We start from the raw sequence: 18,525 nt of genomic DNA, 5'->3' as shown, positions 1-18,525 counted from the left end.
TATATATGTTTTCTGATCTAAAGCAAATCTCATTTAAAATGAGAGAAGTGGTACTTTATTACTACTGACCATGTGAGCAGCCACGTTTCTATCACATGATACACTGAACTTGGAGTTGAGAACATCATCTGACTTTCTGAGTAGGAATTCTCAGTAGAGGGGGGCGTATTCTTTGATTTTCCCTAACCAGAGGTCAGAACATCCAAGTTAGGAGCTGTAGTCAAACACAGCATTAGCCGCATAAATCATTTCTTTTCTAATACTTGTTTATGTACACATTCCCTTGCCTTAATAACAGTGCCAGTCCTGTCAGGCAAGGATGACACCAGTCTTTTGAGATTACTGTCCATTCTAGCCCACTCTTCCACAAACTAGCTGCACATTTCAGCTAGAGCTCCTGTGTGCCTGTTTCAGCATTACACCTGCTGTTCCACATTGAGAACTGAGAGTGAGGTCTGGTGAATTGCTGGTCAGTCAAACTGTCCAAGTGTTCCATCATGTCTGTTGAACCAGTCACACAGAGACACAGACACCTTACAGATGTTGTTTTCTGCTCAGACATGAAGCACAAAGTTTGTGGAAGCGTGGGCAAAAATAGACAGGAAATGGACAACTCCAGAGACTGGTATAATCCTTAACTGACAGAACTGGTGCTGTCATTTAACCAAGTGCTAACTCATAACCAAGTTTTAGAAAAGTGTGACTACTTAGAAAATGTGGCTATTTTGTCCAGTGAGCTTAGACAATGAGTATTATATCACTGTATGTCAATCAACATTCTATTCCATGAAATTCCTGTTGCTAGGCTATTTTTTAGTGTTTTATTTCTATTTTGTGATGTTCATGACCATAAAATAAATAAAGTCAACCTGAAATCAAAACTGACCTCTTTTTACCTCTTAGTTCATTTACCTTGTCTGGTTAAACACAATTCAAGGCATCATCTCATTTAAAAAACAAAATTCTTCCTCTAATATACCATGTAAAATGTAATGACTTTTGCCCACCTCTAAAATGTCTTATGAGTTTTATTTACATCACTACGCACCAGTTAGCTCACTATGCACCAGACAGCTAGCTCAGAGACCCTCCCTGATATTGTGTTATGATAAGGAAGGAAAATGCATTATGATTTCCAATTATATTTCCAATACGATTTCCACGATTGACTTTAATTGCAATATGTTTCATGTGTTGGCTGCTTCAAATTGTTTTCAAAAAACAGTTCAAACCATGACCATGAAACCATGTTAACCATGAAAAATTCTAAATAACTAAGTGGACCTACATTAATAGAAATACCTACTAGAAATAGTAGGTCCCCTTTTTGGAAATCTGTTTTCCGTTTAGTTAACAATTACAGTATAATGTGTAAGGTTTTCTTTGCAGTCATTTTAACATCATCAAATATGATGATGCTGTGATATAATATAATGGTACTGAATTTTTTCAATACCACCCAGCACTATAACAAACACAAAATGTGAAGAACCCAGAGACAGAACAAAAAAAACAGTATTTTCCAATCCAAGTCCTGGAGCACTCTAGTACTCTTAGTTTAGAGTTTTGTCCGCTCTAGCACACTTGATTCTTAAACAGCTAACTAATGGCTTGAAGTGAAACAGCAGGACAGCACAAAAGTCTGGCACCTCAGGATTGGAACAGGTGAAACATTCTAGCACTCTGAATAATTAAATACCTACAGCAAAAGCTCCAACAGATTCTAACACATCTCACAATATAGGTCACCAGCTTAAGGCGTTCACACCCACCACAGTGTGATGTACGCAAAACAGGCAGTTTCAAAAACAGCCTCTATGCTCACTGGGCCTTTATGAAGGCTTATTCTTCCAAAAGAGTCCCAATGTTCATACAAGAGTATTGTGGAAACACAGTATTCACTGTGTTCTAGGTCACTGTTTCTCAGTTTCTGTCCTGCCTTAACCACACAGTTCAGTGCTGCAGAGGTTTTGTCTGAACTATCACACAAGTCAAATCATCAGCCAATTTTCAAACTCTTCAGGAGTCAACCTGGGTATGTGAGAGTGTGGAAAACATGAAACATGCAGGTAAGCCCTTAGGACTGGAATTGAGAAACACTGGCTAAATGCAAACTGCAAGCTGGACTCATGTTTAATTTACTCCCTGTGACCTGCTAAGTACTTCAAACGAGCTGAAAAACTAATCTGTGCTTCCCAAAGCAGTCTTATTGCTGCCGTTGCAAAACACCAACCTATTTATTTTATTTAGCATAAACAGAATTAATGTATTTTTTAAGTAATTTCTACGTTCTTTTCTTGACTGCATTCTGTACCATAAGCTTTAAAAAGCACCAGGCCTGCCTGAGGCAGCAGAACATCTGCTCAGGCCCATGTGTTTCCTTAATCAAATGAAATCCTACAACAGAAAAAGGACAACAAAAGTACTGTGTATTCCGAATGTTAGACAGTGAAAAAGAAGGGAACGAGAAACTGGATCTGGCTTTGGGTAAATACTCTCTATGGGGAAGGAATGAGTGCACTACTGGTGCTACAGAATCGCTAGAGCAGTGGTCCTCACAATATTTTTACAAGCTGGCAGAACCTTTACTTCTTCCTCGTATAGCTGTCAAAGGGATATTTAGCATTATTTGATTTTCTCTTAATTAGCCAAAAGAATTCCAGTCGTTTTCAGACATGCTGTTTTTATAAGCCTACATCGCTAATTTTTACTCCTATAAACCAACTACTGTAGCTGCCCTTATGACATGTTGCTTTTACTTAGCACTGACAAGCAGTTCAGTCTAAATTACACTATCATAGCAACTATTTTCTGGCTAATACTAAATTCAATTAAGTTTTGGATTCCATAATGTATTGGTATTTAAAATATTCTCTGAATATTCATTCAGCTTTATAATTCTACATAAAAAAAACAGTCACATGCATCATTTCATCTCTAATATTTGGTTAAGCATCCAATTGCTTTAAAGACAGTGCCAATCCTGCTACCAGTCTCTTGACCATTTTAACCCACTCTTCCATGAACTTTGTGTTGAACAAAACATTGACACTCCCACATTCCAGGGTGTCAACTGTAGGGTGTCTGTATGTAAAGATGGGCGGATGTGTGTGCACTACACACATTTAAAAACTCTAGCAGATTGCGAAAACTGAAAGCGAAAACTCGTGATCTCCTGATGATAGGGCCAACGCTTAGACGGTTGCGCCACTCGGGAGCCCCAACTGCAGTTTAAATCAGGCTAAAAATCATGTAATGTAGGTCCACTTAGCTGGTTAAACACACATTATGAAACACTGTCATGTTTTGACCAGCTAATCAGCAAAATCACCAAACAAATCAAATTCCAATTACCACTTTGGAACAGCAGGTGAAAGCAAGTTAAGTAGGTAAACACAAACTGGCTGAAAGGTGCACCTAGTTCATCTTGAAATCTCAAGAGACTGGTCTCTTCTTACCTTATAGGATTGATGCTGTTATTAAAGCAAGACAAGAATTAGAAAAGAAATGATGCATGCGACTAATATTTTGTCCAGTGAGTTTACTTTTTGAATAGATTCTGTCGGAAAGCATATGTTGTTCGCACCAAAATGCCGAAAGGATACCAGGAACTTATGGACCACCGTTCTAGTGATGAAACCTGCCAACAGGCACATATTTAGATGCACTTTTACACATACACTGAGCTACTGTACCTAAAGGACACTCCATTATGACTATATTCATGTGACAGTTTGTCACCTATGCTTCTCCACAGTGACAGATCAACGGTAAGAGTTACTCTACTAAGACTAGAGGGCTCTAGAGGAGGAATTCCCAGTTAGACATGAAGCATTCACCATATTCATCATATTCACCTGGGCTGCTTTAGCTCTGGAACAGACCAGAGGACTCGGCAGACACGTTAGGACCCAGAACTCCTGAACAGACAAAATATCAGTATAAGATGACTACAGTACAGGATTGAACAGCATTAAGCTCTAGAATCCCGTTTCTCACCACATTAATCCAGTCTTATCCACGAGGGAACATATGAAACTACTCTCAGATCAAAAAGCAAACAGCAAATCTGACTTACGAAGAAATTAGCATATTTCTGCTTGTTCAGTCTGTCACACAGATACAGGTACTCTCTGTTTTCTCTTCTATATTCTCCCTGATGTGAAGCATCTGCTGTAACACAATTACCAGAGTGCTCAATTTGCTTGCATTCCAATAACATCCTGTACCCATGTATCGCTTTCTCATCAAAGACTAATTAAAGCCGTTTCAGTTTAATTCCCAGAGGAATGTCTCAGTCTTCCATTTTAATTAAGCCACAGATCTGACTCCATACTGGAGCTTTCCCAGTGAAAGAGCCCCCAAGTCTGTGTGAAACGTTTTTCTGTGCCGTATCCAACCCTGCTGGTCCCACTGGCAGATTCAGAGCCTCTGGCTCAGGTGAAAACCACAGAGTACGAGCGGGTGTGTGATTTTAATTAAAATATCAAAGGGACTTCAAGAATTTTTAGAGGGGGAGCAAGAGGGGTTTCCTTTGAAGATTAAGCGGGCAAAAGGTCTCCATGTTTGAGGAAAAACAAAATATATTGAAATTGATGCAAACTAGCTAAGTGGGATTAATTAATGTGAAATTAAAGACTGAATTTTAAAACCATCTAAAACATTAATATATTAATTCAAACATTAGAAAATGAAATCCTTCTTATGTTACATTTCCGTTATGCAAGTTTATAAAATAAATATTCTGTGAGTATGTAATAGGCCTCTCATATTAGGCTGCTACAGCTTCATTTATTTTCCATTACAAAGAACAACAAAGCCATTAACAGAGAGAGGCTGGAAGACCTCCAATTCAGGCTTACTAAGCTAAACTCTGCCGACCGACAACTTGGTGGACAAAAACATCAAAGTGCATCAGATCTAAATGTCTATGTGAACTCTAGATAAATTAAGAAACACAATAAACATGGGAAAAAAACAAGAAATTGTTTTGATAATGTGCTCTACATTATGTGGGAAGGTCTGTTAGCTGGGCTACCTGGTTTATGTGGTGTTTGTAACAACAACAACAACAACAGCAACAAAAACAGCTGTGTTCATGTGTCAGTTAATTACTAGTTTGATGATTCTCTGTGAATTCAGATTGTGCCCTGTTAATTTAAACCAGGAAAAAAAGATACACTGCTAAAAACAATTTTTTTGGCAAGAGAAAAACACTCTAATAACTTAATATTTCTAATATTTCTCATTATGAGGTTGTTTGCTTATTGTTTGCATATTCTTTTAATCGTTTCAATACATAAGCAGATAATTTTGCTTCCTTCAGACGTGATGCTTGAAATGAGCAAAATGATCTGCCATCAGAATAAGACAATTTCACTAAATAAAACTTCAAATAAGTAAGGTCTAAAAATACAACCCCATTTCCAAAAAAGTTGGGACGCTGTGCAGAATGTGAATAAAATGACGAATGCAATGATATGCAAATCATGTAATCCATATTTTTAAAGGAAAATACTACAAAGACAACATAACAAATGTTGAAACTGAGAAATTTTATTGTTTTTTGAAAAATATATGCCTATTTCGAATTTGATGTCAACAACACGTTTGAAAACTGAGGAGACCAACTGCTGTAGTTTTCAAAGTAAAATGTTTTCCCATTCTTCTTTGATATAGAATTTCAGCTGCTCATCAGTTCAGGGTCTCCTTTGTCATATTTTTCATTTCATATTGCGCCAAATGTTTTCAGTGGGTGGCAGGTCCCAGACTGCAGGCAGGCCAGTTTAGCACCTGGACTCTTTTAATGCAGAGCCATGCTGTTGTAATACAAGCAGAATGTGGTTTGGCATTGTCTTGCTGAAATAATCAAGGCCTTTCCTGTAAAAGACGTCATCTGGATGACAGCATATGCTGCCAAAACATGTATATATCGTTCAGCATTGATGGCGTCCTCACAGATGTGCACGTCACCCATGCCATGTGCACTAATGCACCTCTATATCATCATGAATACTGGCTATTGAACTGTGCACTGATAACAAGCTGAGTGGTCTTTAGCCCAGAGGACACGGCGTTCATGATTTCCAAAAAGAATTTCAAATTTTGATTTGTCGGACCACAGGACAGCTTTCCACTTCCCTTCAGTCCATTTTAAATGAGCTCAGGCCCAGAGAAGGTGGCAGCATTTCTAGATCCTGTTTATATATAGTTTCTTCTTTGCATGGTAGAGTTTTAACTCGCATTTGTGGATGCAGTGCCGAACTGTTTTCACAGACAGTGGTTTTCAGAAGTGTTCCTGAGCCCATGCAATGGTTTCCACTAGAGAATCATGTCTGTTTTTAATGCAGTGCTGCCTGAGGGCCCAAAGATCATGGCCAGCAAATACTGATTTTTGGCCTTGTCCCTTGCATACAGAGTTTTCTCCAGATTCTCTGAATCTTTTAATGTTATTATGTACCATGGATGATGAAAAGCAAAAGTTCTTTGCTATTTTACGTTGAGAAACGTTATTCTTGAATTGTTGCACAACTTTGATCATGCAGTCTTTCACAGAGTGGTGAATCCCTCCTCAGACTCAGCCTCTCTGGGATGCTTTTTTATACCCAATCATGTTACTAACCTGTTGTCAATCAACCACCAGGTGTTTTTTAGCATTACACAACTTTACCAGCCTTTTGTTGCTCCCGTCCCAAGTTTTTTAGAACGTGTTGTTGGCATCAAATTCAATATGGGCATATATTTTTCAAAAAACAATAAAATATCTCAGTTTCAACATTTGATGTTGACTTTGTACTATTTTCAATGAAATACAGGGTTTAAATGATCATTGCATTTTGTTTTTATTTACATTTTGCACAACTATCCCAACTTTTTTGGAAATTGGGTTGTAAATTAAATAATGTCATAATATTCTTACAACAATCTAAAAATGAGAATTATTAGATATTGACTAGATTTCACTTGCCAAGATCTCATCTTTGCAGTGTAGCTGCCCCAGCTATGCAGCAGCATCCATCTGCTTCTATATTGGTGACGTCAAACTTTAGAGGAACATAGTGCTGGAACCCTCTTTCTAGTTCTATTGTAACATCTTATGTTCTCCTCAGGGAACTAGAATTATGGGCCATCAAAGGCATTAAGTGTGGAGGCTCGTAACTGCACTGGGGAGTTTGGACAGACGGCAAACTTTACATGAAGGTAGAGCTAACATGCTTTCCAATGAGCCCAGCCTTGTGGTTATAGCCACTGGAGAACCTGAGATACAGATGTTAGGGGAGGAACAAAAAACATTTCCAGAAAAATTAGAGGAATTAGATGTAGTACTAAAACACCTTATGTTCATGTAAAAAAAAATCTGATCACTGACCACATAATCCTGCTCCACTTCAAAAAGCTGATATTTATACTATTATGGGCATCACAGAATGGAAAGGGAAAAAACAAGCTGGTTTTTTTTTTGTATGACCTCTTTCCACCATGTCAAAGATGATACAATCTTTCATGTCATGTTAGTTGTCATCAAGCATCATGTATTAAAGGTCACCACTGCAAACACAAACTCAAAGCATCTGACAGCAGAGTAGCAAGTGTTTGTGAGGAGGAATCAGGTTTACTTTCAAGGAAAGACAATATAACCCTGTATATAACACATAAGAGTGGTCATTACATTTACAAGTACCTATCTATGCAGGTATAAGATGCTTAGAACATGACAAATTAATGATTCAATTTCACATCAACCTAATGTCCATCTGTTGAAGAACACAATAAGTCAATGGATTAAAGTAAAAACTTGTCTGTTATGACTGGAATTCGAGTAAAAGTGCTAAGCCTTCCTCCTCTCACAGCACTGTGGCTACTGTAGTCAGAATGTACGGGTGCCCTTCATGCTTTCACTTCTCATGTCATTCTTTGACCACGTCATGCCGACTGATCAATCAACTCAAGCAACTTGGTGTAATTACCAAAGGGCTCGCAGGGGGTGGGACTTCAACCCCTTTATAAGATCTCGTCATTGGCCAAACCGCCCCACTCCTCAGTCTGGCTCTACGAACACACAATCCAGCCAGTCAGAGAGCTGGTCTTGCTAAATATGAGCTCTAGGTTCGAAGGAACTCCTTAAAGCAATGGTTTGGCCAGCTATCAAATTTAGAAAATCTTAACCTAGTCTCAAATATAGTCGATCAGCCAGGACATATTTAATGTCTGCAGTTTGCTTCTATAGTTTTCACTTGACTATAAGGCAAATTAGCTTATAAGCTTTATTTGTTATTTGTGGTTTCTGACACTGTATTATATACAGTATGTCATATACGCACTATTTAAGGCAACTTAAAACTAAACATGGTTTTAGACAGGGCGTGATGGTTCAGGCATGCACTGTACACAATGCTAATGGCTGAGGATAAGCTTCCATTACTAGTTAGCCACAATAGCCTTGTAGCTCCAGTGCAAAACTAAAGAAACAAACTTTAAAGCTTCACTATGTAAGTTTTGGGGATTTGGAGACCTCTCTGGTGGAAATGTGTAACTGCAATCAATGTGTGGAAAAACATATTGTAATGTGGGTTGTGCTTCGGACCTCTTCCCCAAGCAGATGAATCTCATGATTGTGAGCATGCTGACAGAGTGTTTAAATAGAACTAGAAAGAAATAGAAAGAAAATTTGGTAAAGGATGTATCTTCTGAGGATTTAAGTGAATTACCTACTTTTGTCATTATATTTTTCAGTGTAATGTTGATTTTGCATTTGAGACCTAAACATGAAGCCAGAAAGTCTTTTTCAACCTGTGCTGTGACACACGTAAAAATGTGTGATGTGGTCTGAAACCTCCAGAAAAATCAGACTTTTAAAATATTATTTCTCCTTGTAGCAGCGCACACACATCATATATTATTGTGTCTTGTCATCACTTAGTAATGCAATTTTAACAAAAAAAATCTTACATAGTGCAGCTTTAAACACCAAATGTCTTTGCTCAACTACATTTGGGATAAGGGAAAATTATGTACATTTGGCCAAACAATTGCTTTCATACCTAATCCATTGAGGATCATGCTTTTTTAAACCAACCAATATGCTCAATTCAGGAAAGCTAGTGGAGATCAGTTAGCATAATCTCTTTTGCATAATGTTAAATAACACTTAGTAACTTTCAGGTATTAGTAAAAATGGCAGGGTTTTGAATGACGTTTCCCTTTGAGGAAAACGTGGGGAGCAACAGAGATAACGAGATATTTAACAAAGCCAATGTAGGCAATAAAACTACAAATTAAGTAGATCTAGCAACAAGTTAAATAGACAGACTAAACTATACACTCATGTAATGATAACCAGCTGAATATGGAACTTCAAACTATATCTGAAAATGAAAGGAATTATCCACAGTTTTTAATTTGGAATTCTATATTTTTACTCCATAAATGTATTTACTTTTTCATATTTTACCCTGAGGTTCCCTGTAACTGTTTTGTATTTTTGCAACCCCCCCTCCAAATGCCTAAAATTAATTTTCCAACACTTAAAAAATTCCTGCATCCCATGTCACCAAAATTATGTTCTATGAGAATCACTATCCCTTATTTACATGAGTATGACATTGATGAGAGCAGTATCAGCAGGGTCTCATGGAGAAAGCTGCAAACCCATGCTGATATAGATCCAGCCTCCCTTATCAAAGCATCATCGGAATCATTATAGCACAAAACCTGGACTCAGATCAGTGGGCAAGGGCAACAACTACTAATTCAGCCTAAAAAAGCCTATCTGGCTTGGACGACAGGTTAGCGTTAGCGTTGTAAATGGCTGTAAGCTCTTTGGCGTCCTCTCTCTCCTCTGCTCTGTCGGCGGAGCGCACATTTGGGTCATGGCTCAGTGTGCGGCTGCTGCCAGGCAGACAAAAGAGCTTTGTTTCCGCTCAGCCCTGCCCGTAGAGCTGCCGTCCGAATGAATCCCCGAACAGTCATCATGTGACCCACTGCAGCATAGCGTGACTGGGCCTCGTTATGGCTGTGGTGACCGAAGGCACAGGTCAGAGATTACTCAAAATTCCTGATTATGGCTCTTAACCATTCCCTTTGGTGGAGAGCGGTCAGCATACACCACAGTGAAATGTGGACTGCAGTGCAGGACCAGGCACTTTGAACAGAAGATGACTTACTAACATTTTCTTTTGGAATTCAAGAACATTTACCATAGCTACACTATCAGCTACTAGCTAGTTTCTAACTACCTGGCCAGTTTTACAACATCCAAAGTAGAAACTGCAAGATGCTTTCTGAAAAGTCTACCATCTTGCAGATATTAGTTTTAACACAAACACAAATCTAACATGACTGGTTCTAATATTTTTTTTTCTCAGCTAGAACAGGTTCTGTTATATCTGGGTAAAACTAAAGACCCTAAGAGATCAGGGACCAGGAGCAAGATTTACATCTCTGATCTAGACTATTTCTTATTCAGAGCATATACCACATGCCAGCAACATTCTCATTATCCTTCCCAAAATACTCTTAATCTACAAATTATGTGATACGACCAGATCTACTATATAGAATGAATGTCTAAAGTGAGTTTGAATTGGCTTGAAACTGCTAAATCTCTAATTTTCAGACTGTGGGTTTTAGATTTTATAAATAAGTTAAAATTATTTCAAGTTATAAATGAAGGAATGCTAGTGGGGATAAAGGGGGGGGGGTGGATAAGTATTTAATATATATTTCCAATGCAGCAATTTACATGTAGTTTAGATCAGACATTGGTAAGAAACTGTACCATTCCAATTCATAAAAACATTATGTGTTATAAAGTGGAATGACGCAGGAAAAAGTATTGAACACAGTAAGAAAAAGCACTTAACCAGCTAATGGCACATATTAGTTCTCCTACCTGTGATAATTAGATTCAGCTGGGTTAGTGCATGTTGGTAGTATTTCTACTCCTTGAAAAAGGGTACCCACCTCGAAATGCAAGTAAACAAATCATTTGTCACCAAGCTGTCATGCAAGAAACACCTCATGATGGGTAGAGGCAAAGCGTAACAAGATAGCTGAGCAGCACAGCAATCGTACTGGTTACAGGTGAGTTTGTCAACTACCTGCAAGTGAAAGAAACATCACTTGACCATCAGTTGGCCAAGCACAGGAGCTCCTCGCAAGATTTACGACCAGGCAGCCAGAAAGTTTGTCAGAAGAGTAGCCCAAGAGCCAAGAACCACTTGAAAAGAGCTCCAGAAAGACCTAGAAGCAGCAGGTACAGTTGTCACAGAGAAAACAACAGGCAATGCACCCCACCGCCACAAGCTCCATTTGCAATCATCATGAAAGACTTCATTACTAAAGAAAAGGAACGTTAAAGCGCATCTGAAACTTGGTACTGCACATTTGGAGAAGACTGTAGATCACTGGGAGAACATAGTGTAGTCAGACAAGACAAAAATCGACCCTTCAGCAACAATTTGATGCACTATGTTTAGAGAAGAAATGGCTCTGCATGTGACCCTAAAAATACCATATCTATAGTAAAGTTTGGAGGTGGATGCATCATGGCTGTTTCACTTCTCATGTTACAGGCAGAATCCAAATTATCGAAGGGAAGATGAATGGAGCCAGGAACTGGGAAATTCTTGAGAAGAATCTGTTGCCATCCACTCGGACGATGAGGATGAGACGTGGGTGGACCTTCCAGCAGGGCAACGATCCAAAACATACTGCAAAGAAGACTCAATAAAAACCAAACAGAAAATTTTCAGAAGGAACTAAAGATCAAGATTCACCGGCAGGCCCCACAGAATCTTCAGGATTAAAGACTGTCTGTGCAGAACGGGACAAAATCCCACCTGAACACTGCGAGAGGTTAGTTTCTTCATACAGGAAGCATTTTCAAGTTGTTACTGCAAACAAAGGCTTTTTCCCGTGTCATTCCACTATATTGCACAAAACCTTATTTATCGATTGGCGAATGTTGTGATTTCTTCAGCTGTGCAGTTTTATTGAGTTAAAATCCAATGTTGGGTCTAAATTTCATGTGAATAGCTGCAATGGAAATATGTTTAATTAAAAATATCGCTGATGTATTCCCTCACTGTAAGGCTAGTTAAATGTTAAATATCACCTAATGGTTATGCCAGCATTTTGTCTCAAGGAGAGGGTAGTTTAAAGGCAGTGTTACTCAACCCAGTGTGAAAGAACCCAGTGTAGTCAATGTAGTCTAATAAAATGAGCATATAATAACCATGTAATAAAAATAAAATTAGCTGGCCAACACATCAACAGCATTCGAACAAGATGGTGTTTTAATCTGATAATTCAAATCTGGACCATTTTTTGTAACATTTGGTTACCTACATAATCTCCTAAATGGCAGTGTTGCTGGTATGTGAGCCCCCAACTCTGACAGGTTAGTTGTTGATTGATAACTACTAGCTAGGAGAGGGCTTTAGGGCACAGAAGAGGGGACTACAGTCTCACTGGGTTTTCTAATCAATAATCAATAATCAAGACACTATACCTGGAAAGAGACGGATCTGAAAATCTAGATTCTGTAAATCACAGAGAGAGAGGAAAACAGAAACAGGACAGGGAGCAAGAGAGAACAGAAAGAAAGACAGAAAGAAATCATGTCAAGTGGAGTCAAAGGAACAAAATAAAAAAAAAGTACTTCTGTGCTCGAACAAAGCGCAATGACAGAAACAAGAAGCGGAGAAGATAGAAAAAAAAACAAAAATGGAAAGACAAGAAGGATAGCTGGCAAAAGGCACTGAAATGTCAGCAGTAATTACCATGCTGAGATAAAGAGCAGCTGCAGTGTGTCAGGCTGCTTCTGCACAAGCGTATGACGCTCCCCCAACAATAGTATCTATTTCTGTCATCGCTGTGCACGCTTAATCAAAGGCCATCAGACTGGGCCAGCCTGCAGTAATAAGTGCCATTTACTCCACTGTGTGATTCCGCTCTGGAACAGGAAAGTGTGACCAGAAGGTTTGTGAAAGTGACTGCAGCAGAACGCTGACCAAAACCAGCTCCGTTCTGTTCTTCTTAGAGCAGCAGAGTTTGTCAGTCTTTTTAGTGACATTATAATGATGTGTGTCTATGTTTGTGTCATTCTAACAGAGTAGGTGAGTAGTGTGTCAGGCTTAGGGATGCACTGATATGGGATTTGTGTGCTGATGTCATTATCCAATATTTTTTATAGAAATATCTGCCAATGTCAACACATACATACTTATAAAATGTAGAAATTGGGCCTACATCTACCTGGGTTAGCATTAAAGAACAATGATGTCACCCTAATTTCAGATAGTCCCAACCCTAGTGGCCAAAAATGAAAGGAACACTTTGGGCAGGAAAGAGTTTGGGAGCTATGATGCCAAAAGTAGATAAAGTAATATCGCTTAATATCACCTTAACTTCACTACGACACAACCATAGTCTGCTAACAAAATTGGAGAGGGATGGAGTGACTGGATGCAACTACCAGAGCATTCAGATATCCAAATTCATCTTGCGTTTAAGTAGGGTAATACTAAAGCATGGAAAGTGAACTTCTGCCATGGTTAGCTCAGTGATGATATAACACTAAAAACAACATAGAAAGGCTAGCAGAAATTAGCATTATTGCACTGGTGATAATTTCTGTTAAAAACAGACAAAAAAGGTTGTTTGTGTGATTTACTGTGGCAGTGACTCACACAGCTAACCTATGGTAGAAGAGCGACAACAACATGGTTAACTTACAATTGTATTCTTTCAGTATTCCTCTCATTTTTCAACTTTTCATATGGCAAGCGACAAATCGCTCCCTGTTCCACCTGTCTCGCTGCTTTCCGTATGAAAGGTAAGAACTTCACCGCTCAGAACAGCTTTTCATACAGCAAACGAAAGTTGCTCATATCCAGATTGCATAAATATTTAAAACATGAAAATAGGAATCAAGAAAAACATTGAAACTAAGAATAAAAATCAAAAACAGTTTAACAGACATGCTAATAAACAAGACTTACTGTTTTAACACAGGTAACTGTATCTGTTTTGCCAAATTACTGGACTCTACTTGGCTTATAAGACAAAAAGAAGATGACCAGTGCAGGGACATTCCATCTGCCCCCCCCAAACACTTATTTGGGCAATTTCACCATCTTATGCAAGAGCCAAAGACAGATGCCATGACATAGCTCTTTGGTGAATGTATCTATGTATTTAGATTAAAAAATGCTATACAGCTCAGGAAACTCTGCAGCTGCCAGGTTTAGGCGTTCCTTCATTAACTCCTCAGTACAACCTGTGATTTCATTGGATCACAGCAGCTTTAATGTCGCGTTACCACAAAAGTTGAAAACTTTCAGCTCAGAGGTGAGCTTGTGTGTGCTCATCTCGAGGATGCGCACAATGGTTTCTTGGGGTTGAGCTCACTTGTCTTGTCACACCACCTGCTGCTCCACCAGCGTCGCTTTGCCTGTCCGCCTGCCTCTCTTTGAAAATTACTGGGGGATGCGTGACTGTTGCTTGCCATGTAAAAAGCCCTTTATAAAATCGAACATTTATTTCTATTTCTATAGGGTTCAGTAAATGCTGACAATTTAACACAGTAATCCAGCGTCTGCACTTCCAGAGTACAATAAAAATGTCATCAATTATTGGTGTGAAAAATCTGTCAAATGTAAATATCTCTCTCTCGCAATTATCTGCAGATACCAATATCATTGTGCATCCCTAGAGTGCAAGTGTGTGTGCTGTATTGTCTGATTATGTTTCTGTGGAAATCTGGATAAATCAAAGCATTTCAGATGACCTGAAAAAAAATCTTTGAGTCATAATAATGCTTTCAACATTTTTAATATATTACTTTAATATATTGTGAGCATGTAGCCATATGATTGCAATATGTCCACACTGTGCAGCCCTAGTGTGTGATCATCATTGTGAGTGAGTGAATGATTGTCCATCCTTGCATGTGTGTGTGTGTCTGTGTGTGTTTGTGTGTCTACCATCACACACAGAGTGTACTCAGTGAGTCAGCTTGTAGAGCTGCAACAGCTCCAGACCTGCTGGCATGAGCTCTACAGTTCTACGGCGAGAGAGGGAGAATGAGAGGGAACAAGTAAGAGAGAGCAAAAGAGTGCAGTTATTAAAGCTCCTCGAGGCTGCTCAAATTAAAAAGTCCCCCCACAGAGAAATCACCTCACCCTCACACCATGCAGAACGCTGCCCTGACAACTAATGAGACAGCTTGAAAATAATACCATAAAAACAGCATGAGAGAGAGAGAGAGATAGAGAGATAGATACAGAGACAAAGAGTAATAAGTGGAAGAGGAAGTATAAAGAGAAAGATTTGAAGATGTCTAAATCGGAAGAGACATCTGTTGAAGTCCGGATTGATGGGAAGGGCTTAGAGCAGAGATTTGGAGTCAGAGCCTTTTAGAGGAGTTGTTGGCATGCCTTTGGGTTTAACATCAAAGGTTTAAGCCTTAATCCTAATCCTGTTTCCAATGCCAGTAAGCACAGCATTCAAAAGACTATTTCATCAACAAGCCTACTTATCTGTTTCACTGCAATCCTTTATAGCCAAGTTACCAGATTGGGTGAGCAACAGGGCAAAAAAATTAATAACAAAGAGATTTTACACAATATGTCATGATATATATGACAGTATTTCATTTTTTGTCTGAGGTTTTGATAAGTTGGAACACAGTGGACCAGCAAAACTGGAGTTCTACTGTAAGTACACTGATATGTTCCCTATACGGCACAACATTGGCTCCAATCTCCAATTAACCAGGACCAATTATGGACTCCTGGAAGATCTGCTGACAATAGGGGGCAGCTATGCCACTTGAGAGCCCTGGATAAATTCTTAATGAAACACTGGTGTCTTGTGTTCACTCAGTTTTCTTTAAGTACTGATGATACCCATGATATGCTTATAAAGGCTGATTATATCATCATATCGCCCACTCCTACTCATCAGGCACTCAACATATGAATATCCACTAATATTAGTAGTACATGATAAAGACCAATGGATAAAATTACACTGCTTCAGTGATGTATGTAGTAAGGTATAGTTTGAAAGAGCAGTGTATTGTAAAGCATGGTCAGTACTAGTTTACCTCCTGCAGCAGGTCGGCCTGCTCGATTGCCTTCAGGACGTTCTTCTTGGAAGTCTCCTGAGCCTCTCCACCCAGAAGAAACTCGTCCAGGATGAAGTACGCCTTCTCGAAGTTAAAGATGATGTCCAGCTCACACACCTGCAGAAAGAAAGAAACACCAGCTTGACATTTAAAAACATACCTCGTGTAGCTAGTAACCAATGACCTCATTCCCCCCTCCACTTTGTTAACTTTTTTAGATAAATGAAACTTTTTTATTAGAATTGTATCACTTTCTTACAGGCAATGAAATGTTTTGACAGTTTTACGCTATATTAGAAGTTTTAAATCAATTTGTGTTAGCAATGTTGGTGTAAACTGTAATCAGATTACTTAATAAATTATTTATTACATTAATTATACTTATTAAATCATAATTACAACAGATTTTGATTATTCTTCTTTTGATTTTTCTGCTATGTAGTTGATCTTCTATATATACTGGAAGCCATTTTGATGGTTGTAACAGGTGTCAGACTGTCCTGTGCGGTTTATCTCTTGACATTCTTGATGCCAATAACACGCACTGTCCAATTGTTTTGTCATGTGCTTTCATAGTGTTTGTTACTCTGTCTGCTGCCTTGCCTATTACTTAAATGTATAACTTTCACAAAGCCTTACATCATATGCTTTCATATATGCACCATTCTACCAAATTGGTTCAAACCGCAGTTACACAGTAAAAAACTATTTTTGAAAACTCGGTTTATTACATACTAAGGCTTATTATTCAGTAACTACAGGGACTTCAATGCAAATTGGTTGAGCTATTCTTAGGTTATAGAAGTGTGTAATAAACCTTTGGTCCCAGTGGCTGGCCCTGACCATTTAAAGGGGTTAATTTTCAGATCTGGGATATTAATTGAGATAGTAATAAGCAAAATATGTATATAAAATCACCAATTATAGGGTACTTTCTATTGGGAGGTGGCTGTCCCAAACCCTAATCCCTACATTTTAACTTGTGAAAATAATACTTTTTTTTTTTGGTATTTTCTTTCCTTTTTTTTCCTTAAATAATTTTTTTATTTCCTTAAAAGTTAAAATATTTATGTTTAACAGTTCAAGTTATAAATAAAAAAACATATGTTGTCCCACATTTTCATGTCACTACTGAAGCAGAAAGAATTTTAGTCCATAGGAGTTTTACAGGAGGCAGCAAAACTCATGACCACATGGTGAGCAGTTAAATTCCACTGTTTCGAAAGTAAATGTGTCCCAAATTCTGAAAATCAGTGTGTAACCTTAAGAACTGTCACTAACTATACACATATTTATTGCAGTTAAATAAAGAATTAAAATTACTATGATCTTATTAGTGTACACATTGTTCAAAGATGTGTTTGCTAGTCATGTACTGGCTAGCGTTTTTAAGCTATGCTCAAAATGAGCTAAAATCACTACCAAAACAGTCACTACCAAAACCTTTGATGAAGCTTCAGCAGTGATATGATTGTTTTGCTAGTGACAAAACTCAATGTTTAATCATTTGTTTAAATAAAATAAACTTAATTAAGGCACAGGGCCATTCAAAGCAAAAGGATTTTAGTCTGAAGCCCAAGTTAGTTAAAAGTCCAAAATGTGTTTTAAACTTTGACTTTGAACCAATACAGTAGAATGAGCCATATATTCTGCCTCAGATCACATTACTGTAACATATGCTTTGTACCATGTCACACTGGATATACCTGCCAAGTTGCTAACAAGCCCAGTTATGTGCAGTTGGTGAAACACTCATGCATTAAAGTGCTGATCAGAACACTCTTGTAAAATGTATGACCTCTACAAATGGATTGTGAATAGTAAGAAGACACTTACACTGCCAAAGTATTTATCCAGCAGCTCAACATAGCGATGAATGATCTCAAGGGTGATCAGCTCATTATCCTGGTCCTCAATGGCACAGCAGAAATACAGACTGGCATATCTGTAACACACACACAAACACACACACACACACACACTTTCATGAGGTTAATTTAAACAAACAGGCCTTTTAGCATGGACATATCCTATAGAATGTCATCAAGACACATAATTATGTGAATAATAGAAGAACTTCTTTCACTTTATACTGTAATAATCTATTCATAATAATTGTACTTTTTGTTATCTGCCTTGAAACTTGATCACTACTTTTGAAATATGAGGCATCTTGAATTATAACCCTTTACTGTTATACAGCTTCTCAGCCATACTTGAATCATATACAGTTCTATACATACTCTATACATATGTAAGATGTCTTATTTTTTCCAGCTTCCTACAAGTTATGTAGAACCTTAAGTTGTGAAGATGTAGAGTACTAGCACCATATTAGAATCATTTTATACATTTATCCGCAACCAAAAAGATTTTATATTATTGAAAACAGG

At 38.1% G+C, this 18,525-nt stretch overlaps 1 protein-coding gene across 6 annotated transcripts in view; it reads right to left on the bottom strand.

Moving 5' to 3' along the window:
• LOC118822001 (AP-1 complex subunit sigma-2) overlaps positions 1-18,525 on the bottom strand; it is a 50,772-nt gene that overhangs the window by 12,633 nt on the left and 19,614 nt on the right. For 3 of the 6 annotated variants that reach the window (XM_036590760.1, XM_036590762.1, XM_036590763.1), the window contains exons 3-4: positions 17,969-18,077; positions 16,112-16,249 (exon numbers count right to left, since the gene is read on the bottom strand). In XM_036590760.1, coding sequence (XP_036446653.1) covers positions 16,112-16,249; positions 17,969-18,077 — 247 coding nt within the window. Of the gene's footprint in view, positions 1-3,489; positions 3,921-7,967; positions 8,050-16,111; positions 16,250-17,968; positions 18,078-18,525 lie in introns of those variants that run through there. The other 3 variants (XM_036590761.1, XM_036590759.1, XM_036590758.1) reach the window with 3 other exon arrangements.

The sequence above is a fragment of the Colossoma macropomum genome, unplaced genomic scaffold (assembly GCF_904425465.1).
Source record: "Colossoma macropomum unplaced genomic scaffold, Colossoma_macropomum, whole genome shotgun sequence".
Taxonomy (NCBI): Eukaryota; Metazoa; Chordata; class Actinopteri; order Characiformes; family Serrasalmidae; genus Colossoma; species Colossoma macropomum.
This window is presented reverse-complemented; position numbering and strand designations above follow the sequence as displayed.